This window comes from Centroberyx affinis, unplaced genomic scaffold (assembly GCF_046629955.1).
Source record: "Centroberyx affinis isolate AG114_WGS23_722 - 3 ecotype Tasmania unplaced genomic scaffold, CSIRO-AGI_Caff_v1 ptg000019l_1, whole genome shotgun sequence".
NCBI classification, from domain to species: Eukaryota; Metazoa; Chordata; class Actinopteri; order Beryciformes; family Berycidae; genus Centroberyx; species Centroberyx affinis.
This window is the reverse complement of record NW_027278734.1, coordinates 238,037-262,629: the sequence shown is the minus strand read 5'-3', so window position 1 is coordinate 262,629 and position 24,593 is coordinate 238,037. Positions and strand designations below refer to the sequence as shown.

Here is a 24,593-nt window from a genome sequence, read left to right as displayed (position 1 = left end):
TCTAACCCTAATTCCAAGCTATGTTAAACTCAGTAAACATAGTGCTGCACAATGCTACATGTCAAGCCATTTATCTTAAATTACAGTGGACAGAAAATAATAATAAAAAAACTTGAACATATATAATTAATGTGATTATTAGGTCAACTTAAAGGATTTTGGCGTCTGCAAAAGTAAGTGACAGCACTTCCACCGTTTTTGTAGAATGACCCAAGATCGTTTTCTCAGCAACAGTGGTAAGCAAAACATTATGATGTCACAGTGAAGTTGACCTTTGAACTTTTGGATGTAAAACGTCATCACGTCATCATTTTATCCTATTGGACATTTGTGTGAAATTTTGTCATCATTCGCGTATGAATTCTTGAGTTCTGGCCAAAAACTTAAGTGAGTCCAAGTGGACGTTTGTGCCAAATTTGAAGAAATTCCCTCCAGGCGTTCCTGAGATATCGCGTTGACGAGAACGGGACGGACGTACGGACGGACGGACGACCCGAACACAGAAAACCCAGCGGTGTAATGACACTCGAGTTGTCACGCTCTCCCAAAATACTTCGGAAGCTTTACCTGGATTTGTTAGAGCTTGCCTGAGCCAGCATACTTCACCTGCATGTACATACAAAACGGTACGTGCAGCAGCTGTGAAGTGTATATTCCTCAGAGCCAGGGTTTGATGCAACCTTTACCTGCGAAAGAGGACGCAATCCTGCCTGAAACCCCCCCCCCCCTCAACTTCCTCCACATACTCTGACTTAGCTCACTGATTGGCTCAGACCGGCGTTACTCACCGCTTTCCACCGAAATAAGAGACACTTACAATAAGAGACACATTCATTGCGTCACTGTACAGAGTATCAGGCACGTAGACTGACCTGACAGTGAAAGGACTATCAGCATGAGTATCATATGGAGAACTTACAGTACTTCCATTGAGATATTACTGTAAGAAGCATTGTTAGGTCTCATTAAGTTTTTTTTTTGTTTTTTTTCCACACAACTTTGTTTATTGGAATTTTTAGAAAATACAAAATGTGCAGTAGGTCATACAAAAATATAAATAGTACTGTATATAAGGCACAGTTAACAGGTATGCATATTAGAATATTATATATACATACAGTACTGTGCAAAAGTCTTAGGCACCCAAGAGTTTTTATAGAAATTGTGTCTTAGATGTTTATTCATTTTTTTCCTGCATTAGTGTGTCAGTAGACTGCTCTTTATAGTACATTTTTTGATATTTAGAAACTTTTAGTTATTTTTGAAAGCATCTTCACTTTACTTTTTTTCTTTTACATGTGCCTAAGACTTTTGCACAGTACTGTACATGCTCAACATATGTACATATATGTACCCAAGTTTTATGTTTATAGAACAAACAAAACAACTGAAACACAGCATATAGCCTGGACGCCTAGTCAATTAGAGAAACACAGTGTGTATACTCAAGATAAATAAATAAACAATATTATATAGAGAATTATAAAGGATTATACAGAAAAAATACAATGGTCAAAAATAGTAAAGGGACACACCCACATCAGCACACATGTAAACAGATTATCCCAACCAAATAATATTGGTTACCTAATACTCCTTATGGGTATCAAGTGAACGCAGTCCCTTGAGATAGTTAAAGAAATGACCCCATGTTTTATAAAATCTGGTTGTTGAACCCATCTTAATTTCTCCATCTTAATAAAGTACAAAATGTCCCTGATCCATATAGAGTGAGATGGAGGAGTGGGTGATTTCCACCGTAGTAAAATCAGCCGTCTGACCAGAAGAGTTGCAAAGGCCACCAGGTCTGCTTTATATTTTGGTCGTGGCAAGTTAGCAGGAGGAACACCGAAGCAAGCTCTTAGAGCAGTCGGCCTGATTTGGGATTTCAATACTATTTGAGATATATGTGGCAGGGGCCTGATGGCATCTGTCACAGGTGGGATCAGTGTTGTCATAAATCTTTAGTGTTCAGTGTGCAAGGTGCGGGTCTCAAGAAGGGAGTCAATAGGAGTGTCATCTGGGAGATTGGGAAGCATTAAGTAAATTATGACCTTTAATGACTTTTCTCTCAGCAGCTAGTAGGAACTAAAAAAAAGGAGGCAAAAGCAAAGAAGCGATTTGATAAAAAACGCTGAACGAGGAGACAAGGAGCTAAGGAGTAAGAAAAACAAAAATCAAGATGACGAACTGAATTGCATAACCCGGACTACAGGAAGGAACAAATTGCAACAGGAGGGGGAACAGTGTCAACCAAAGCACTTCATAAATAAAACAGTAAGGGCAATAAGATAGACCTAATTCGGAAAGGAGAAGGAGAATGTGCGTGCGTGCGTTCAAAGACGGGAGGAAGGAGAGGAATGTTTGCGTTCTTCTATCTATCCGCCATCTCATGCTGCCAATTCGATGTCAAGCGGCAACGTCTGTCTGAAAGTTGATACCAGTGTTTTGCACGCCAGGAATTCCATTCAGGGGCATCCGGGGTGGCTCCTGCGGTCCAAAGCGCACGCCAGGTAACTGTGACATCCTGTGACCACTCGCTAGTCGCATTACAGGGACACTGGAAGCAGGGGGGCGCTGAGGGGGCCGCAGCACCCCCTGCTGGCGGGATGGGGGCTGTAACTGCAAGGTTAAGTGCGGTCACACTGTAACTTTCGGATGCTTTGTGCGTTCATTGTTTTAAACTCGGTGTGGTGGGGCTGCCGGACGATTCCTTCTGTCTCAGTTTCCTCTCTCACTGGTTGCAGGGCGTATGAATCGATTATATCGTTTGGTGAGTTACGTTATTTCTTGTTTCTGTCACAGATCGGGTAGTGCGTCCATAGCTGAATATGGTACTATGCTGCTTTGACACGCAGCATGTCGGTGTTCAAGTTTGCTGTCTGTTGTAGTGTAAAATGTTCTGAAACTGGTGTAAAATGTCGGCCATTCAAATTACAGTAAATCAATCGTGTATATTTTTTATAATAGTTCATGTGAAAGAAAATAACAAATGCATAGCCAGCCAGCCGCTTTTGACCGTCCGTCACTGCGTCACACTCCGAAACCCTCCACCACCCCCCCCCCCCCTCCCCGTGCCCCCGTGAGAGAGAGGTGGGTGAGCGAGAGAGAGCGGTGAGTGAGCGAGAGAGAGACAGGTGAGTAAGCGAGAGAAAGAGAGAGAGAGAGCGGTGAGTGAGCGAGAGAGAGAGACAGGTGAGAGAGAGAGAGAGAGAGAGAGAGCGGTGAGTGAGCGAGAGAGAGAGACAGTAGTGACATTAACTGTAAAATAAGAAACCAAAGTATATCAGTATGCGATTCCTTAACTCTCATATTGACATAGTTTTCAACTAGCCTATACACTACAACAGCATAATAGAACTCCTGAAATTCAGTTATGGCTTTTGGTTTTGGTGTGCCACCCCAAGACTTTCAGTGGCCCCATTTGGCCACCCCGATGAAAAATTTCTGGGGGCGCCACTGCTCTCTACCCCAATCTTTCCTCTCTTGCTCCACTTTTAAAGGCAAAAAAAAAAGGGTGGAAAAGCCTCTGAAACCGCATTTAGACTGAAGGTCTCCATTAAAACCCATAGTAATGAAATTCCTTTAGGTAGGTTGGCAGCCCATTAAAGTAATAATAATCCTAACATTTGCTGGCATGTGCGCGGGGAAGCTGGAACCCATATGCAACTTATTTCCCTGCAATAAGTCATACTGGTCATAGATAACAGAAATGCTAGATAGTAAATGCTAAGATGATGTTCTGTCTTAGAGTAGACGCTATGAAGTGTAAGAAATAATAGAAAATCTTTGCTCTCATACACCTGGCTGTGAAGCAAATTATCCTTATGAATTGGGTTATATGTGTATCTATTGATGTATGTGTGATTATATGCAATAAAACTGTATAAACAATGGAGGTGGATGACTGTCTGATAATAACCCTAGTTTAGTCTAACCTTAGACAAGATCCTCTATATCTAGTGGAGAAATGATAGTGAGTGCACTTCTAAATTCAGTTGAAAGTGGCCGTTCATATATAGTATATAAAGATGGACAGAATATTTAGTTAATGAAAGAGTAGCACTGATTGTTCCAACCAGCCAACTGACATGTGCACTGTAGGTTTTCTACTCCACAACATCATGGGCCAGATTCACCAATGTGTTCTTAAGATAGATCTTAAGAAATTACATAAGAGGAAATTTTAGGAAGTTCTTAAGAAGGCTCTTAAGTGCAATTCCTCAATATTTTCTTAGTAACAGTCTCATTTCTTACGAATTTCTTTAATTTTCCAACTTAAGAACTTCTCAAAATAGGGCCTTAATTAATTCTGGTTAATAAACTTTAGGCTTACTGCCATTGAGGCTAGGAGACGAGGCTAGGAGGCTAGGAGACAAGGCTAGGAGGCTAGGAGACAAGGCTAGGAGGCAACCCAAAGTGCTTCCATCTACAAAACAATTGGGGAAAAACCTATTTAGAGCAACTAGGGCAAAGATTTAAACATTGGTTGCTGTTGGTAACTGTAAAATTTTCTAGCTTATTTTCAACAGACATGAGACAGAGGCCTACCTGGCCCTACACCAAATAAAGCTTTACAATAAATGTTCATCTTAATGTTAGGTGTAGGGGAACCTATGAAGACTTTGAACTATAACCTACTTGTTTAAAATGTGTTTAAATATATGATATTAGAGGCTTACCTTTTCACTGTAGGAGTTTTAAGACAGGTGCAGGGCCGTCTGAAAGTTAAGAAAAAAATTTTTTGTCTGCGTACATAAAATGGCTAATTGGTCACGAGGCGTACCACTTGGAATCGACTCCAGAAAGACACTATTCTAGACTTCAGTATCTCTCTCCTAGCCGAGCCTCCTGAAACGCTCCCTCCAGCCTCTCCTACACCCCCCCCCCCCTCCCCTCTACTGCCTCCACTGGCTGCTCATAATTGAATTCAAAACATACAAGGCTTCCAACAGAGCTGCACCCCCATGCCTACAGGCCGTTTTTGCAGAACCTGAACTCCGGCCCATCCTCATCGCTCTGCTCCTGCTGGGGGGGGGGGGGGGGTTTCTGTAGCCCTCCCTAACCCTTTCCCCCTTCAGGTAGGACAGCAGAGTCATTCCCTGTCTTCCATCGACCCGAAAACTCATCTCTTCAAAATGCAGCATGTCCCTCCTTGAATCACATCCCCCCTCTCTCCACATCTTCCTCCTCTACTTGCTCTAATATGCTCTTGAAAAACCCATCGTTCACAGGAATTACTGGTCATGGTAGTGGTCATGTACCTGGTCGTGCAACTAGCCATGTTAGTAGTCATGTGACTTGCCCATCATGTCACTGGTCATGCTACTGGTCACTTGTTACTTCCACCAAGGAGGTTATGTTTTCGATGCCGTTTGTTTGTTCGTCAGCAGGATTACGGATAAACTACTGGCCCGATTTTCCTGAAACTTTGTGGAAGGGTGTGGCGTGGGCCAAGGAAGAACCCATTACATTTTTGGAGCGGATCCGGATCCGACTCACAAAATTTGCATATCATAGCAGACTGGACTGGTTGACGCCTTTGTTCAGTGGTGTGATAACTGTTTTTTAAAACTGAATGTCACCAAAACTAAAGATATGTGTGCAGACTTTAGAAGAAAGCCCTACACGCCCATTCAGACTGTCATTAAGGGTCAGACCATTGAACAGGTTCAGTGGTAAAAATACCTGGGTACTATAACTGATAACAAGCTGAGATTCAATGACAACACAGGGGCAATTTGTAAAAAATGTATTGGTTTGGCGTGTGTACTAAACTCATGACGCTCTTCTACAGCTCCATGGTAGAGTCAGTCATCACTTTATTATTACTTGGTTTGGTAAGCTCTCAACAGGTGACAAGAACAGGTTGCAACATATTGTTAAAGAACACATTGGTGTTAAACTGCCTGATCTGTCTCACGTCTTCCGTAAGAGAGCAACTTCTAAGGCTGGAGATATTTGACAGTGTCCTCTTCATCCTCTGTATGGAGAATTTGAGATTTAGACTACCAAAGGCCAGGTCTAACAGGTTGAATAATTCTTTTATTTCTCAGACCACCAAACTGTTAAATGCTCATGATGACCCAGCTGATGATTAGTTTCCCATTTAACTACTGGGGGCTGATGATGGTTTTAGCGATGGCTAAACATACTCTAGGTTTCCTGTTGCCACTTGATGTATTCATGTATTCATGTATTTTATCATGTTTTGTTCTCATTTGTTCTCTACTTTTCTTACAACTGATTGCTTGTAATCTAAGAATTGAAGCTTATTCTGCTGAGGCACTCATACGTTTCTTAGGAATAATCGCATCAGTTAAATCCCTCGATCAAGTGATTGAATCAGGTGACTTGTATAATCAACCGGTTATCACTTATTTTGTACCACATTTCAAGAGGCATTCAACATCATTAGGATCTAATTTTGAGAGCAAGGTCTGTTCTCCCAATAAACTAAAAATCTGCATGGATACTGCATGTTGTCCATTAGGACCATTAGGACCATTAGAATCCTCCATGACCACAGGTTTACATGCAAATCTTTGCCACACAGTATATGGTGTTTGGATACATGGTTTCGATACAAGTGACACACCTAATTTGGGCTGATTCATACCTGTCTGGGTTTGGATGCAGGTATCCACAAATACACAACATTCCTCCTCTCCCGCCCACGTCCTGCCACTTCAAAGCAGGGATTGCTCTACCGGTGATGATCTGATGATAAAGGGAACAATTGAGCGCTTTATTGAAAAACACACTCTCACACACTCACACTTGCAAGAACGTTCCATTGACAAGATTTATTCACGTTCCAACCCCTAATACTAATCCCCACCTTCTCCACTACATACCGAACCTTAACCCTCACCTAAACCTAATCCTAGTACTGATCTTAACCCTAAACTCAGATCCTAACCCGAAACTAGCCACTCGAAGAAGTGAAGACCAGCTAAATGTCCTCAGTTTGGACGACTGTCCTCCTCTTTCTATTCTTGTCAGCAGTGGTGGAATGTAACTCAGTACATTTACTCAAGTACTGTACTTAAGTACAATTTTGAGGTACTTGTACTTTACATGAGTATTTCCATTTCATGCTACTTTATACTTCTACTCCACTACATTTATTTGACAGCTTTAGTTACTAGTTACTTTGCAGATTTAGATTAATACAAATTATAAATCAACTAATAAATTATGATATATTTTTATAGGTTAAGCTACCCAGCAGTATATAAAGTAATTAAAATTAGCTCCACCTTTACCAGCTGCAACATTAAAGTGATGAACACATTAATGCATCAATAATTATAGTCCAATAACATGATATATATGATTCTGAAATGGGCCATTCTGCATAATGACTACTTTTACTTTTGCTACTTTAAAGTACATTTTGATGCTAATACTTTTGTACTTTGACTTAAGTAAGATTTTGAATGCAGGACTTTTACTTGTAACAAAGTATTTTTACACTGTGGTACTGCTACTTTTACTTAAGTCAAAGGTCTGAATACTTCTTCCACCACTGCTTGTAAGGATGTTTGGTCTTCCTAAGGATAGAAGTGCAAGAAAACACACATGTACTCACACACACTCAGGCCTCATAACATAGTGAACATATTCATTCAATTCCTGCTTTCCAAGTAGCCAAAGAGAGAAAGAGAGGCAGATTTTGTTGTCCACCTCCATTGGCATCATGCAAAAGTTCAAAACTCAAACAAATTTGATTTCAATTTTTATGTACTAATGTGTGTAAACTTTGTGTTTATCTCACCAATGTACCCTTTATTATTTTATTTTTTTCCTTTCTGACACCATTGTTTTATTATGGCCCTTGTCTGGAGGTAGGGGTGGGGGGGGGGGCTGGTCTTGTGGAATTATTACTTGATCTTATTTGTTTTTTATATCCTTGATACTTCAGTTCTGTGTTTTCTCCTGTAAACTGTTCTGTGTCTGAGAAAAGTCAATAAATAGTTTAAAAAAAACAAAAAAAACATTTGATTTGAAGCCAAATTCTCCCTCTTTACCCAACCAAAGAAATTCTATCCGCAATTCCACATTGGAATATAGTATAGTGTGTGTGTGTGTGTGTGTGTAGAAATGCCAGTTAAAAGCAAGACAGGCTCAGGCCCAGTTAAGTGGTTTTCTAAGCTTAGAGAGACACCTTGTGGTGAGGGAATACCACTGAAGACATGCTGGAACATTCCACATGAGCTGAGGAGAAATCTTCATTTGGGTGAACCTCTCTCTGTTCATACTGTATGTACGGATCTGTTTTTTTTATTATTATTTTTTAGGCATTTTTATGCTTTATTTGACAGAGAGTTAGTGAGTTAATGGGAACTTTACACACATTTGCACATTTGGTGTATATGCTGTAAATTCAAATTCCTCTAAATCCTTATGATATATATTGCATATATCTTGATATTTGTATATATTTGTCACTTATATCACACCGCATATACGTATATTTCACATCTCGTATATTTTGATATGTACATATTTTTCATTCTTTTTTTCTGATGATGCTACTGCTGTTATTTCTGAACACCTTCATAATGCTATAGTCCTTTTTTTTACTTTTTTAATTTTTAACTTCAATTACATTAACCCCCATTTGCTCTGTTTTTATTTATATGTTATTTTTCTTTTGCTGTATACAATTTCCCCGACTGGGACTCATTTCAGTTTCATATCATCTCAAAAACGTTCCATAATTTTGCTGTTATGGAACCGTTACGGAAAGAATTTTATTGAATACACATAGCAAAAAAAAAAAAAAAAAACAGTATGAAGTATTTTTATTTCAGATTATATTATAAATCCCATCTTTGTATTACAAAACACTTTCACATTGCACCTGTATCAAACAAAAAAAACAGCCCAAAAAAAAAAAAAAAAGAATGAATAAATAAATGTAATGGCACCGTCTGTCAAGCAAGTACTTCTTCATTCTCTGATAGCTCACTGCATTTCTCTCTCCTCTTCACTCTGCAAGTATTGTGTGATATTGCCTCATGCACTTGAAAAGGCCTACGACTGCTAGGAGAGATACCAAGAGGTTTCACACACACACACACACATATTCACTCACTCACACACACACACACAACCCTCCACTAGCTGGGAGATGAGATAGGCAACTCGTGTTGTCTGGTGTTGACTGCCGGAGCTTGATATCACTCCGTTCAGCCCCGGGGATCGATCACAGTGCATAAAGTGGAGCGTTGTAAATGAATGAAGAAAGAAAATATTACACTATCTAACATGCCAAAGCGCTCATCAGTATGTCTCCATCTACATCTCCCTCATTGTGTGGCTACGTGCTCTCTGGAAAAGCACTTTTTCTTTTTTTTTTCTTTTTTTTCTGGATGTCAGATACCATGCTGGTCAGCTGCCACTCAAAAGCCCCCCCCCCCCCCCCCCCGCCCCCCGCCCGCCTTGATGTGCTGCCTTCCAGTGGCGAACGCTGGGAAGTGTGCTGGGACTTTGACCGCAATGCAGCCAAAAAAAAAAAAAAGAGGGGTGGAATCGACAATCAACGGGCAGGGCGCAAAATAGAGGAGGAGGAGGAGGGCAGAGTGTGTGTTTATTCTACATCTCTCTCTCTCTCTCTCCGTCTCTTAAGCCCGACCTCTCCTTATCCTCCGTCTGTTGCCTCTGACACAATTCACATCATTGGGACAGCTGTGGGAAGGCATCATAATGACGTTATAATGAGGAAACATGCATGCATTGAAAAATAGTCCAAAGGCGGCAATGAATGATACTACATAACTGGTTTATTTGGCTGCAATTTTACCTGATGTAGAATTTCCTGACATTGACATCGATTATCATTAAAAGGACCTGAATTTCAGACACATCAATTGATCAGTTGGAAAAACAAAATTCCCATGAAGTCGTACCGTTACCCAACAACTATTTATTGTTGCGTCAACAGGTGATTGTTTGTTCGCAAATACAGCCGAGAGAAGAAGAAAGAAGAAGAAGGAAAGGGAAAAAAAAAAAAAAAAAAAAAAAAAAAAAGCCAGTGAATGTGCTGCGTTTCTCACGAGCAGAAAAAAAAACAAAAAAAAAAAACAAAACCTGAGGATGAATCACACCGGTGGCGGGGGGGGGGGGGGGGGGGGTTGGGGGGGGGGACTCAGTGAATGTCGCCAGTCGGATGAGAATAAAAAGTCAACTCAGCAAATCGACGCGGTGGAGATCTTTTGAAGCATGCAGTAAAACAGAATATTGCCTTCATCAAATAACAATCGCACATGCTTTTTTTCCCAAAATCAAACATGCATCGGGTATTTCAGTGGGGGGGGGGGGGGGGTAAAGAAGTGTAAATACTCAACATTTTTTAGCAATACAAATTTCTAAATGTTTCTGCGACATTTTGATAAATGAATATTTCTAGAGCATGTTACATACTTTTTTCCAGCAATCCCTTTTTATTCGGTTGATTGTTTTTAAAGCGGACGATGCGTAAATGAACAATAATAAAAGTCAAAATAAAGAGAGTAAAATAAAATATATTATAATTTATGGATCTGCCTTGATGCTGCCGATGCGTGTCACAAAAAACCACAAGCAAATTCAATCACTACTACTAGTTCGAAAGAGCATTTTTTTTGTAAACGGGGTCAATCATTGCAAGCGCAAACTCAGTCATCACAAAGGCTGTGAGTGCAGTTCGGATCACAGTGGTCACGGACAAGTTCAGCATCTCCTCTAGAAGCCGCCTCGCTAAGGCTTGTAACATAGTTTAGTCACCCATTTGGAAACGTCTTCTTTTTTTTTTTTTTTTTTTTTTTTTTTGTTTGTTTGGAAAGGTATGTGTGTGTTTTTTTTTGTTCGATTTATCCTCTCGGAACAAATTAGATTTTTAGAAAAGAACTACCAAAATCATGCAACTACCATTTCATTTTCGTGAAAAAAAAAACCAGTTTGGTGCTCTTGATTTCTTAGTTAGTGCTGGTTTTGGGGGGGGGGGAGGTTGGTGAGGTCAGCGTTTGGGTGTTTTTTTTTTGTTTTTTTTTTTTTTTAGGCACTGCCATCCTGCTTCAGCCCGCTGACTGCGAGCCTTGTAGACCTCGATCAATAAATCTTTGACGTATTGGATTTCGCGCTCCACCGACTCCGCCTTGTCACGAGCTCCCGTTCTGTCCCTCCAGGCCGTGGAGCTCCTCCTCCAGAGAGTCCAGCTCCGCCCTCTTACGCAGTCTGTACCTGCAATAGGAACGGAAGGCGCACGGGGTTTGCTTTTTAGTTTCTGCTGCCTTGCATCTTCATTACAGTAAGGGGGGGGGGGGGGGGGAGGAACATGACCCTTGGGTTATATCAGGGGGGGATTAGTCATACAGTACAGCCCCAGACATCCCCCTGGCCTGAGGTCAGATTATATACACTGACGCTGGAACCCCTGATTCATCCATTTTTACCCAAATGTTTTTTTCAAATTAGTAATTCCCCTTTTAGAGACATTTTAGAGGCTTTTTGTATGCATATCCCCTTTAAAATAGAAATGAATGAACACACACACACACACACACACACACACACACACAGACTGAAGAGACGAGCTCACAGAAACGGTTAGGTGGGGATAAATTTGGCAGGCAGTATGGGACTTTCCATAGCCTCCTACACTCAAGACATTACACTGGAAGCACTGGGCTGGCTTTTTCAGTCACTACCACCCTCACTATGAACATAACCTCAGTGCAAATACAGACATCTAGCTATAGTCTGTGTCACAATCCTGCCATATAGAATTCAAAATATCCCTGAATAAAACAACATCCATAATCTGCGTGACCATTATAGCTACAAACATCAAGGAAAAGAGTTTGGGTGTCACTAATTAATGGATAAGGCATAAACAACATTAAGGCAAACACTTTCCTTTGATGAATATTTACATTGTAATACACATGAATTATCCAATGCAACATTTTGGCAAATTAGTAACACTTCGCTTAACAAAAGAATTGGTCGGATTAGTAAACAACCTCAATTTGGTGTAGTTATGATAATTTTTTAGTGGTTATTGTCATGCACCTTAATACATTTTCTATCAACATCAATGCAGAGCTTAATACTGCCTGGAAACCCATTCTTGAGAGTCGTTTCTAGGTGTTTAAGTAAAGACCTGAGCATGTTGTTTAAGAAGGAGAGACACAGAGAGAGAGAGAGAGAGAGGAGGGAAGCAACTCGTCGCCTTACCTGTGAGCAGCCGTCTTGTTCTGGTCTCTCTTCTTCTGCTTCCTCTCCCCCGTGTGGACCTCCAGCCCCACGCCGCCGCCGCCGCCCGCCGCCGCCCACCACCACCAGCCCCGCTTCAGGGCGCAGGGCTCGTCCTTTAGCCTCTGGGTGGGGCGGTGGATGGAGGCGGCGGCGCCCCCCGACACAGCCCCGGCCCCTCGCCCTCCCCCAACCCCCCCCCAACTCTGGACAGACATTCGTAGCTTTGGTCCGCAAGGCATTCCGGATAGAGGTAGTGGCCATGTTGGGGCTCTACGGCTTGTGCTTGTGACGGCTGATCGAGGTCACCTATAAAGCTGTGGTAAGGCTCCGTGCCGGCCATGGCCTGGTGGAAGTAGCCGTCGTTGGCCACCATTGTCTCTTGGGGCGCGAGTCCGCGTCCTTGCCGCAGTGCAGGACCTCCAGCCCCGTCCCGTCGTAACTTCCGCTCGCCTTCATCGGCTGTCCCTCGCGCTTGTGGTGGCCGTCGTACGGGCCGCCGAGGCAGAAGCCGCGCGCAATCTCTTCGCTGCAAAACATTCCTTCGGTAAAACAATAGCTCTCCTCTTCCTTCAACGATAAAGCACATTCTCGGACCTTCTTGGCGCCGCCGAGGCGTTCTTGCCGACCGTCTTCAGTGTGGAGTAGTGGTTCACAGACAACTCTGTGCTTCCTGAGTAACCTCCCCTGGAGCCCCACGTATCCAGTCCGACTTCCTCCCCGACTTTCACGGCGTCGCTGATGAGCCTGCGGCCGTTGTTGTTGTGGTGGTGGTAGCGGTGGTGGTAGTTGTACGGGGCAGGTCGCGCTATTTTGGTTCGGCCGATGGGACCGCCACAGAAGCTCGCCAGGTCCAGCTCCCCTGTTGCCAAGGTAACAACCACGGGCTGGTTTCTGATTGGCTGGTCCCATACGAAGCATAGGGTAACTGGTAATAAGACTGAGTGCCCATGGCTTGGGCACCCTTGTCACATTTTGAGGATTTGTCCAACTTGGCTGTCGTGGATGTGGACTCGGAGCGGAAGTAGTCCTCCAGCTGAGCCAGCTCCTCCTGCAGTAAAGAGGTCATGACCTCCAGATCCGAGGGCACCTTGACATCCTGTTCTAACGGCGAGGGTGGAAGGGACGAGCTCGGGGAGGACTCAGTCGTCGACACAAATGAAGACAAATCAACTTTTTCCGTCATCCAATCCGTGTGACCATCACCTATGAAAACGTTTTTTTTTTTTACAAAAAAAAAAAGGAATTAATCAGTAAAGCAATCCATTTTTTTCATTCAGATGTTGCTATAGTACTGAAGTATAAACAAATGATTCAGGAAAAAATGCTTTAAATCACGCAAGCTTGAGACGATAACTGTGAAGAAAAAAAAAAAAAAAAAAAAAACAAAGCTAGAAGTTATCAAAATAATCAAATATTAAGTAATCAAATATTTAAGTCCAAAATATCCAAATGAACAACTAACCGATCATCTGAAAATGATTGAACAGCATCGTCTGCACTCGATAAACACTTAGCTGTACTCACTGTACGACATTAGCCCCGTGCTGCACTGCGGCTCCGACCTCGGGATGTGGAAAAATAAAAAAGCGTCTTGCCGTAACTCACCAATTAAGTGCTGCCTCTCCGCTGGCTCCGCCCCCGCCTCGCGCCGTGATTGGCTGCGGCTAGCCTGTTGGAGAGGGGGAACGCCGAGCTCGCCTGTGGAAATGGGAGGAATTTTCCTGCGAAGGATCGATGCCGCCATTGTATCGTCTACTTCGGTCGAATTGTTCAAAAGCACAAACTGTGCACTGGGCTGAGGAAGGAGTTGCTGGAAGAGCTGAAGACCTGTTGAGAAATGGGAAAAATTGGAAAAATAAAAAAATAAAAAATTGTCAATTTTGAAATTTGACTTAAAGCCCTCTATTCAAGCCTCCAAAACACCAAATAACACCACCAAAATATTAAAAAATAATGTCAGATTGTTAAAAAATACTGTTCAAGAGAATTTTTTTAAGGTTTGCTGAGGTCAATACTTAACTGTACACCTGTCTGTTCACCTGTCACTTCACACTTTGAAACATTATGAATTTGTCACAATATAATTATCCTTCAGTAGCCTCCAAACAGCCTTAAGACACCTTGAGATACAATGAACCGTGTAAAAAATAGCACAAAAAATAAATAAATAACTGTAAATGTAATAACAAAATGCATACACTCATGTAGCCTATCTCATACATACAAGGTGTGGAAAGTTTATTGTCAAAATGTAAGCTGTAACATAAAACATAAGAAGTTATTCAGTTAAAAGATTATCAAGATGCATGAAGTTAAATGAATACACTGTTTTTTCCACGTGGAAAAAAACTTTGATACTGTGACTTTAAAATAAGTGTAAATGGCATAAATAAACAATGAGTGCGTTAGCTTTTCATTGTACGTTATTTTAAACAGTGTCTAAACTGGTTAGTGAACTAAACGAAGAAATAATTGCTAGAACTTTCCGCTGTTCCCCCAAAGGTAAAGCAATTCCACTTACCCCATAGTTTCTGAATAGCCTTGTAAAGTGCGTTGCAGGAGCAAAGCACACGAACCCTTATAACGACGAAGACGACAGGCACAATTTAAAAAGCCATATTTTCCTTTTCGGAAGCCAAGGAGTCTACATGAAGTGCTATTTAGACGAATACACTTGCAGACAGAAAGTTTTTAAATCCGCTACTTCTTCTGCAACTCCTAATGCCCGGACCGGATCACAGCAGACAAATTCATCCGCAGTTTACAGAGTTCACCCCGGCCGTTACGTCATGAACCTGGGGACTTTCCCATTATCTAGAGACCAGAAAGTGTTTTTATAACCAATTCGGGGTGCTTTCTCAATGTATTTCATTTTATTTCATGACATTTTCATTATTATATATATATTCCCCTTTTTAGTCTGACTCGTTATGTAGAATATAGGCTTTTTACCTTGGTGTCTTTTTATGTTGTAGAAACTATTGGAATAGCTTTATTATGAATACTAATTACCTATATTATTGTTATTGAAATACCCTCCAATAAAGAATTCTGAGGAAAAAACAGAGTGCCTTTCCTACATATTCAAAGTGCTGCTCACCACAAAACGACCTATAAAGGAGATTTCCCTGTTTTTGTTTTTTCTATCACGGACTCAGAATCGGTGTAATTTGTACAAACCACGTTCAAGACATAATTATAGCGCCGAAATATCCAAACCAACACAAACAGTGCATAGAATTGACGGATAAGGATAAACAGACGTAGCGGGCGCTATTTTTCGCTGCGCCGTGGCGGAAGGACACAGTGTTGCAGTTCGAAGGTGTAACTTTAGTTGCAGCCCTGTTGCATCAGATCCGCAGGGGATTCGCTGAACGCTGTAACAATGTGGCCACACCATTGGTTTATGTGGGGAAGTTTTCTATTTCTATTGGCCTGCTATCAATCTTACAATAATTGGTAATCATCATGCTGTAGGTCCAAACTGGGACCTTTTGCACTGTATATTATAACCAGTCATGTAGTGGTAACTAAATGGGTAAACTATGGGCTCCAGTCAGTGATGATCATAAGGGAAATCTCAACAGAAATCAATTACACTCCAGAAAAGCATTCATTTATGCCTTCCCCCCTTAAATTCCCCTTTCCTCATACGTCAGTTTTACTTACTATGATGTATAGCCTGCTGGGAATGTACCTAAAAATGATTAATATCAGGCTAAAAAGGTGGATCAACTCGCTTTGCAAATAAAAAAAAAAAGGTGGGAAAAAATAGTTTGGCTGGGTTTACCCTCCATTACATCCATAATTGTAAGGAGACTGAGGTCATTTATCCAAATCTACATCACCTATGTCAGTGATTCTCAACCTTTTTTCATATCAAGGACCCCTAATTTAGTCCACATTAGGGCCACGGACCCCCCATTTGATGAGATTTTCTTTGGTCGGACCCAAATCTGAGAGTATTTTTATTGTTAAATATGATTTTGTCCATAGCCATTATTCTATATTCTCTAACTGTGTTAACTTGTTGTAAATTGAATAATGGGGAAGTTTAACAATTCATCAATTTTCTGGGGACCCCGTGGAACCCCCTCATGGACCCCTGGTGGTCCCCGGACCGCAGGTTGAGAACCACTGACCTATGTGAGCCAGAAGCCCTTATTAACAGAGATCACTTTACCCACAGAGCTTACCCATCCATTTGCCTGACACAAATCTTTGTAATATAGATTCATAGTATACATCATACTAAGCATAACAGTAGTAATTTATATGATGACAGGATCTTTTGGATGTTTTTGTGAAAATATAATGTATTTGTGTTTTTTGTTTTTTTTTGGCTTATGATGATTGCCGACTGGAGCTCATAGTTTACCCGGCGTCTAATTTACCACTAAATTATTCTCTATTATAGCACTGTGTAGTGATATCTGTACACGTTCTATGATTTGAACGTTTTGAAAAATTGATGACTGAATTTGATTGATAAATGAAATGAATAAATAGAATAATTATAGATAATTCACCAAAACTACAAAAAGAAACTGAGATCTTAGGCCTTGGGGTGTAATTTTCTGTACACATTTTAATGGTTCTGAGAAGTGTGTGTGTGTGTGTGTGTGTGTGTGTGTGTGTGTGTGTGTGTGTGTGTGTTCCTACTTGTAATTCTATGTCGACACATTTGACACAGTATCGCTTTAGAGTATAAGTGACACAAGCTCGCTGTGGCATGCAAACACACACACACACACACACACACACACACGTCCACCCAGAACCTACACCATACAATTTCACCTGTCACTTCATACTTTGAATCCATTCTGAATTTCTATTCCAGTGATATAATTATCTTTCAACAGCCTCCAAACAATAACTTAAGATACTACAGGTAGAGTCCACTGTTTTTCAGCTAGTTTGTAATCATGTTCTGTAATTAGAACTTGCCAATGCAATAAAGGCATTTGAATTCTTTCCACTTCAAGTTGAGTGCCTCGGATTCTTGTCTCCTCCTAGCTAATATATCCTCTGCCAGAGAGAGCCTTCTTGCCTGGTACAGCTGATAGCAGGGCTGCAACTAACGATTATTTTCACTGTTGATTAATCTGTTGATTATTTTCTCAATTAATCGATTAGTTGTTTGGTCTATAAAATGTCAGAAAATGGTGAAAAATGTCGATCAGTGTTTCCCAAAGCCCAAGATCAGTGATTCTCAACCTTTTTCATATCAAGGACCCCTCATTTAGTCCACATTAGGGCCATGGACCCTCATATGATGAGATTTTTTCTCTCTTGGACCCAAATCTGAGAATATTTTTTATTGTTAAATATGATCTATGAACTATCTGAATTGTAGGGAGAGAGATAACAGTGAAACTATGATCAAAACAGTCATTCTTCTACATTCTATAATTGCTCTTATAAAGGAAATAATGAAGTTGAACAATTCATCAATTTGCTGGGGACCCCCTGGAACGCCCTCAAGGACCCCTGGTGGTCCCCGGACCCCACGTTGAAAACCACTGCCCAAGATGACGTCCTCAAATGTCTTGTTTTGTCCACAACCCAAAGATATTCAGTTTACTGTCATAGAGGAGGAAAGAAACCAGAAAATATTCACATTTAAGAAGCTGGAATCAGAGAATTTGGTCTTATTTTTCCTAAAACAATTACTCAAACCGATGAATCGATTATCAGAACAGTTGGCGATTAATTTAATAGTTGACAACTAATCGATTAATCAGAATCGTTGCAGCTCTAGTTGATCGTTTCAAGCAGCTCTCCAGTCCGGTCGTCCTCTGCTGCTTTTAAAGCTGTTCTCTACGGTTACAATCTGCAGCACTTTTTCAAATCATACCAAATGTGCGTGTGCATAAATGTGTGAATGAAACACTTTTCTCCCCCTTGAAACGAGCCTGAACACTCCAACAAGTCATCTCTGTAATCCAGGTGTCATCTGACAGGGTTACAACCACCGTTTGATTTTTATGCCGTCCACTAACCCAGTGGTTCTCCACCTTTTTCATATCAAGGACCCATAATTTAGTCCACATTAGGGCCACGGACCCCCTATTTGATGAGATGTTGTCTCTCGGACCCAAATCTGAGAATGTTTTTACTGTCAGATTTGATTTTGTCCAGAATTCCATGACTATCTGTAGTGTAGGTAGAGAGATAACACACACACACACACACACCTAGACTGATATTCATCTTGATGCTTTGGCAATATTGTCTGTGAACTTTCATGCCATTGAATTGAATTGAATTGAATTGAATTGAATTGAACTGATAACAGAGAAATATGATCAAAACAGTCATTCTTCTACATTCTCTAATTGTGTTCACTTCTTGTAAACTGATGAATCACAATCAGTTTGCCGGGGACCCCCCCCCCCCCTTGGAACGCGCCCCCCCCCCACTCGAGGACCCCTGGTGGTCCCCGGACCCCTACGTTCGAGAACCCCGGGGCTGCACTAATCTAACCCCCCCCCACCCCACCCTCCCCCACCCTCCACTCCACCCCCCCCCCCCCCAGCCCTTTGTGTTTGTGTGTGCCATCTTGTACTGTACTTCCAGAGGGGGGGGGGGCTTCTGGGGGTGCCCCGGCGGTGGCAGGAGGACGCGTGGAGGTCGGTCGGAGAGGACGGCCCGGGCAGCCAAGCCTGTCCCCCCCCCCCCACCCTGTCCCGCTGCCCTCATTAGTAAAACCACGGCGGCGCTCCTTCTTCCCCCGGCTGGAGCCCGCTCTCTGCCTATCCTCTGCCTCCCCGAGAAACCAAAAAGCTGATTGAAGCAGCCAGGTCTTCCTGTTGCTATAGTAATAGGCAACACTGGCTCCTCACCCCCAGCTCAAAAACATGTTTTTGGCACCTCTGTTAGCCGTGGGTTTGCAGCCTCCCCCCCCACCCCCCCTCGTCTCTCTCTCTCTCTCTCTCTCTAACCCCCCCCCCCCCCACCACCACCACCACCCCCACCCCCACCTCACCCGTTGTTTACAGTGCTCGTATTACTGTTTTTGCCGACGCTGCAGTTTTGGGTTTTTTTTTATTATTATGCGTGATGCACCTCTTTAGTCGCTTCTTGGAATTCATAATCACCCCCGGTTGGTCGTGGGGATCAGGGTTATATGTGCGAAGCCCTGGCAAAAAAAAAACAAAAAAAAAAACACTTGTGTCAAATCTTTTTCCTGTAACCTCCTACCGAATGAGTTATTAAAGTTCGGTTATTAAATTCATCAGCAGCATTCCTTTCATTACAAGTGTTTTTAGGCCCAGGCCGGGAAGAATTTCACACAAGAGGTCAAGAATGAAGATTATTCCACAAAGAATTGAAAAAAACATTGACTCAACATTGATACACAAGCTTTATTTACAGCATAATAGAGTAAAGTGCAAATTTCAGTTTATTTTTGCATCTATGCACAGAAATCCTCGGTATATGGATTTGCTGCTGTGAAAAGATAAGACAGTATGGATTCTCTACATCTGAACACATAAAAAGAAAACGATATTTTTAGACCAAATCTAATAAATGACCTTGGGACAACAATAACACATTCTGTTTGATATTACCCTCCCATACTGTACATGTATGTGTGTGTGTGTGTGTGTGTGTGTGTGTGTGTGTGTGTGTGTGTGTGTGATTTTAAATATTACCACACGCCTGTACAGTAGGAGTCCATAGGATTTCAGTGGCGTGTGCAATATTGAATCAACAATTAATTCCGTGAACTTGCACGGGCTCTTCTCCATTGCGGCAAAAAAAAAAAAAAAAAAAATGATTGCCTGTTTTCTGTGCAGTATTGCCCTCCATCTGTCCGTTGTTACTGTACAACCATACAGGAGCTCTCTCTCTCTCTCTCTCTCTCTCTCTCTCTCTCTCTCTCTCTCTCTCTCTCTGTCTCTCCAGCAGTGCATCGTGGGATGGGAAGAGCCTCCTTCAAAGACACAGGCGGCCATGCACTTTCTCTACCATGGCACATTGGTATCAGTTACACCATAATTTCATCACCAGCCCGGGCTCCCTGTGAATCCTGCTTACATTAACTTTTTACAGGGGGGATTGGCAACACAGAAACAGAAGATGCGTGGCACTTGCCAACCACTTGAACCTATTTAGATTTGAGTCTCAGTGTTTAGTGGGGTTTTTTGGCTTCGACGCATTGTTATCTTGCTTGATGAAGTGTTGTATTTGTACGAGCAAATTGTATGAATTGTGAATGTTATCCCCCCCTTACTTTACAGAGGGATTAAATTGGGGAGGAAAAAGGCGAGCGGATTAAAAAAACAGGAGGACGGGGGGGAAAGACTTCAAAGTGTGGCAAAGTGTGCGTGAATGACGGCTGGCGTATTGTTTTGATAAGTGTTCCCCCGAGGAAGACGGTGTCACTTTCCCCCTCTCATCTCCCTCCGATGGGGCGCGAGCCGGAGAGAGAGATGGCGGGGAATGTCAAAGCGAGCCGTTAATTACAGAGCTAAACAACAACGGCGGCGGCGGGCTGGTTTCGTATTCAGAGAGCCTCCCATACACACACACGCGGATACTGTAGAAATGCAAATTAATTAATTCGGTTTAAACATGAACGTGAATTAACACGTTAGAACCTCTGAGATGAGGGTAATAGTACCACCGCTCAGGGAGCTGGGAAGCACACAGCGCATCAACTGTAGACAGTTTTAATCCAATCCCCATGACACACAGGTCTGTTTTCATAGCTGCTAATTGTAATGTATTTATTTGCTTGTTGTGAAAGCACAATGTCAGATTTGCTGTAAATTCCCATTTTTGTTTTCCTCGCATAAGTGGGAATCTGGAACGTGAATTAGTGATGTGAGTGTTTCTGCTCGCAGCTGCAGATTGCACAAGCAACGTGAATATAACATAAATGAATTGACTCATTACTTTGACCGTGAACATCTTTTAGGTCAAATTATGACATAAAATTTCTGTTGGTTTGAATAATCCAAATATCTTTAATGGATTTGTGGATTTACAGATTGCAAAGAAGATTTCACATAAATCACCTCTACAACATAAGCCACCTGGAAACAGACAATAGAGACAATGCCACCCACTACATTACAAATGGTTTGCTTGGGTTTATGTAATTTATCTAAATTAGTTGCTCCCCCGGAAAGCAACTTCGTCCCATGCTGTTCTCTCGTCTGTACACGTGTGCTCAGTCGTTTTATTTTTTTACAGCTTGACATTGAATTCACCGTCATCTTACTGATGCCAAGTCAAAACCAGCTTTCTCCACGTCTGATTTAAACACTTGGGCTAAATATCTGGTGAAACTGACCAGAGGACGGTTGAAATGTGACTCCTCTCTCCTCTAAACCACTGATTCTCAACCTTTTTTTTATATCAAGGACCCCAAATGTAGTACATATTAGAGCCACGGACACCCATTTGATGAGATTTTGCCTCTCGGACTCAAATCTGAGAATATTTTTATTGTCAGATATGATTTTGTCCAGAATTCCGTGACTATCTCTATTGTAGGTAGAGAGATAACAGTAAAGCTGTGATCAAAACAGTCATTCTTCTACATTCTCTAATTGTGTTAAATGAAATAATGGTGAAGGTTAAACAATTGATCAATTTGCTGGGGACCCCCTGGAACCCCCCTCAAGGACCCCTGGTGGTCCCCGGACCCCACGTTGAGAACCACTGCTCTAAACATCCAGCCTTCTCCCTGGCACCTCTGAGCAGAGACCAATAGGAAATCAGATTGATCTATCCTATATTGACAACTAGGGTTAGACCGATTTACTGCTAATCTATAAGGTCGATATTGGATTTTTATTAAAAATCAGATATGGTCCAATAAGTCAGTCCACTTCTGATGGATATGGTACAATATGTTTGATTACATATTTATTGCAGGGTTGATACACTGGTTACCTATGGGAGGCCCTTAACCTGAATTGATTCTATTGTGACATTGTGATCAGATTCCACAAAAGTAGGCATGAATATTTCTTTATTAATATCATCATCCTGGCTTTCAGTGGAGAGTTTTAGTGCCCCACGATGGTCTAAATCAGTGGTTCTCAACATGGGGTCCGGGGACCACCAGGGGTCCTTGAGTGGGTTCCAGGGGGTCCCCAGCAAATTGAGCATTACTTAATTTACAAGAAGTTAACACAATCAGAGAATGTAGAATGACTGTTTTAATCGTAGTTTCTCTGTTATCTCTCTACCTACAGTACAGATAGTCATGGAATTCTGGACAAAATCATATCTAACAATAAAAATATTATCAGATTTGAGTCCAAGAGACAAAATCTCATCAAATGGGGGTCCGTGGCCCTGATGTGGACTAAATTATGGGTCCTTGATATGAAAAAGGTTGAGAATCGCTGGTCTAAATGCTGTTTCTGAGGCTTTTTCAGCCTGAGAACACACACACACACACACACACTGTCTAGTACAATTAATGTGGACAAACACATGGCTTAGAGGCAGGTCACGTATCAGGCCATCAGTCAATGTCAGCAGATTGAGGGAAAAAAAAGGTGTGACATTGTATAACATTATACACACAACACGTCCTCCACGGTAGGAGTGATGATTTATCTTATTGTATAGATCCAGATTATTATTATACCCCAGATTAGAACTCTCCGGTCCAGTTTTCTAGCAGGAACAGAAACAGAACAGAGTGAGTTTATATCTTTATATCTCCAAAAACCCACATTACTAGATTACTGTTGCCTTTCTCAGGGTGTTCCACCACGGTTCTCTCATAACATAACGTTGTGGTTGGGGGAGAGTGTGCCAGCCATCCAGCGATTTCAAGTCATCGCGGTCTCATTACAGCAGGCTGTTGGTAATCCTTTGCCTTTGATCTGGGAGCTAAAGGGAGCTGTGTTTTACAGTAGAGCAAACAATGTTCTCCCTGCTCCCTCAGCACCTCCACCAGGAGCCCTATGGTAGCTGAAGAACTACCAAGCCTCAGCCCGAGAATGGGAGCGTGTGTGTGTGTGTGTGTGTGAGAAAGAGGGAGTAAGAGATAGAAACTAGAGATTAGAGGTTTGTTGGTGGTGTGTTAGTCAATTTGAGGTTAACCAGAGGGAGATGCGGTCGATATACAACGGGATGGGAAGGAGAGCTCTAGCAAATGCTGTGTTATTAAAGGGAAACAAATGACAAATTTCTCCCATTTATTCACTTGAATTAGACCGGTGGTTCTCAACGTGGGGTCCGGGGACCGCCGCGGGGTCCTTGAGGGGGTTCCAGGGGGTCCCCAGGCAAATTGATGAGTCGTTAAACATCAGCATTATTTCATTTACAAGAAGTTAACACAGTTAGAGAATGCAGAAGAATGACTGTTTTGGTCATAGTTTCTCTGATGAAACCATCATGGGACACTAAAACTCTCCACTGAAACCCAAGTTATGTGGAATCTGATCCAAGTCAATCAGTTCAGGTTAAGGTCTTCCTATAGATCAGTGGTTCTCAACGTGGGGTCCGGGGACCACCACGGGGTCCTTGAGGGGGTTCCAGGGGGTCCCCAGCAAACGATGAATTGTTAAACTTCAGCATTATTTCATTTACAAGAAGTGAACACAATTAGAGAATGTGGAAGAATGACTGTTTTGATCATAGTTTCACTGTTATCTCTTTGCCTACAATACAGATAGTCAAAATCATATCGAACAATAAAAATATTCTCAGATTTGGGTCCGAGAGACAGACTCTCATCAAATGGGGGTCTATGGCCCTAATGTGGACTAAATTAGGGTCCTTGATCCCTCGGAATCAAAGAGTGAGGGCTTCTTTCTAGAGATGCCATTTTGCACCAAGAGACGTCCAACAATCATACAGGGAGAAATCCATCATAGAAGAGGAGAGAGACCAATTTCTCCACCGGTGGCCTCAATAGACCAGAATGCAATGCAGCCACAAGACATGTTGGGTTTTCAGCTGTTGGCGGTTGTTGAAAGTCATTATGGGAAATGTGGGAAACCACTAACCGCAGTAGAAGTAGACGAGGCAGGTTGAGGGGAAAGTGGGTACAATTACAACACTTCATCACAAAATAACTCCTGGAATACACTGAACATCACAGGTAGATGAGATCTAACAGTGTAAAGAGGATCTGGATCTGAGGGTGGATTTTCCCTTTAAATCTGAGTCCACAGACAGCCGAGGCACACTGAAGCTAACTGGCGGTGTCTGGGTCTCTGGAGCACCCATGGGACTCCTGGAACCAACCAAGACGGTGCTGACTAAACCCCCTTTGGAAACTATAGAGCCAGGAGAACTGAGGAAACCAAAGGCAGCCAGCTCTCTGCCGTTATCCACCACCTGAAGCTCGGCATATCCCCGAGTAG

At 42.1% G+C, this 24,593-nt stretch overlaps 1 protein-coding gene across 1 annotated transcript; it reads right to left on the bottom strand.

Annotated features, from left to right (window-relative positions):
* Positions 1–11,043: 11,043 nt before the first annotated feature.
* On the bottom strand, positions 11,044–14,952 carry atf5b (activating transcription factor 5b). Its single transcript, XM_071541051.1, is given in 10 exon segments — positions 11,044–11,067; positions 11,069–11,153; positions 11,155–11,229; positions 12,226–12,392; positions 12,395–12,642; positions 12,645–12,858; positions 12,861–13,126; positions 13,129–13,449; positions 13,852–14,073; positions 14,768–14,952. Coding segments are annotated over 9 exon segments (1,539 nt in total). The 5' UTR covers positions 13,991–14,073; positions 14,768–14,952.
* Between the last annotated feature and the right edge of the window lie 9,641 nt (positions 14,953–24,593).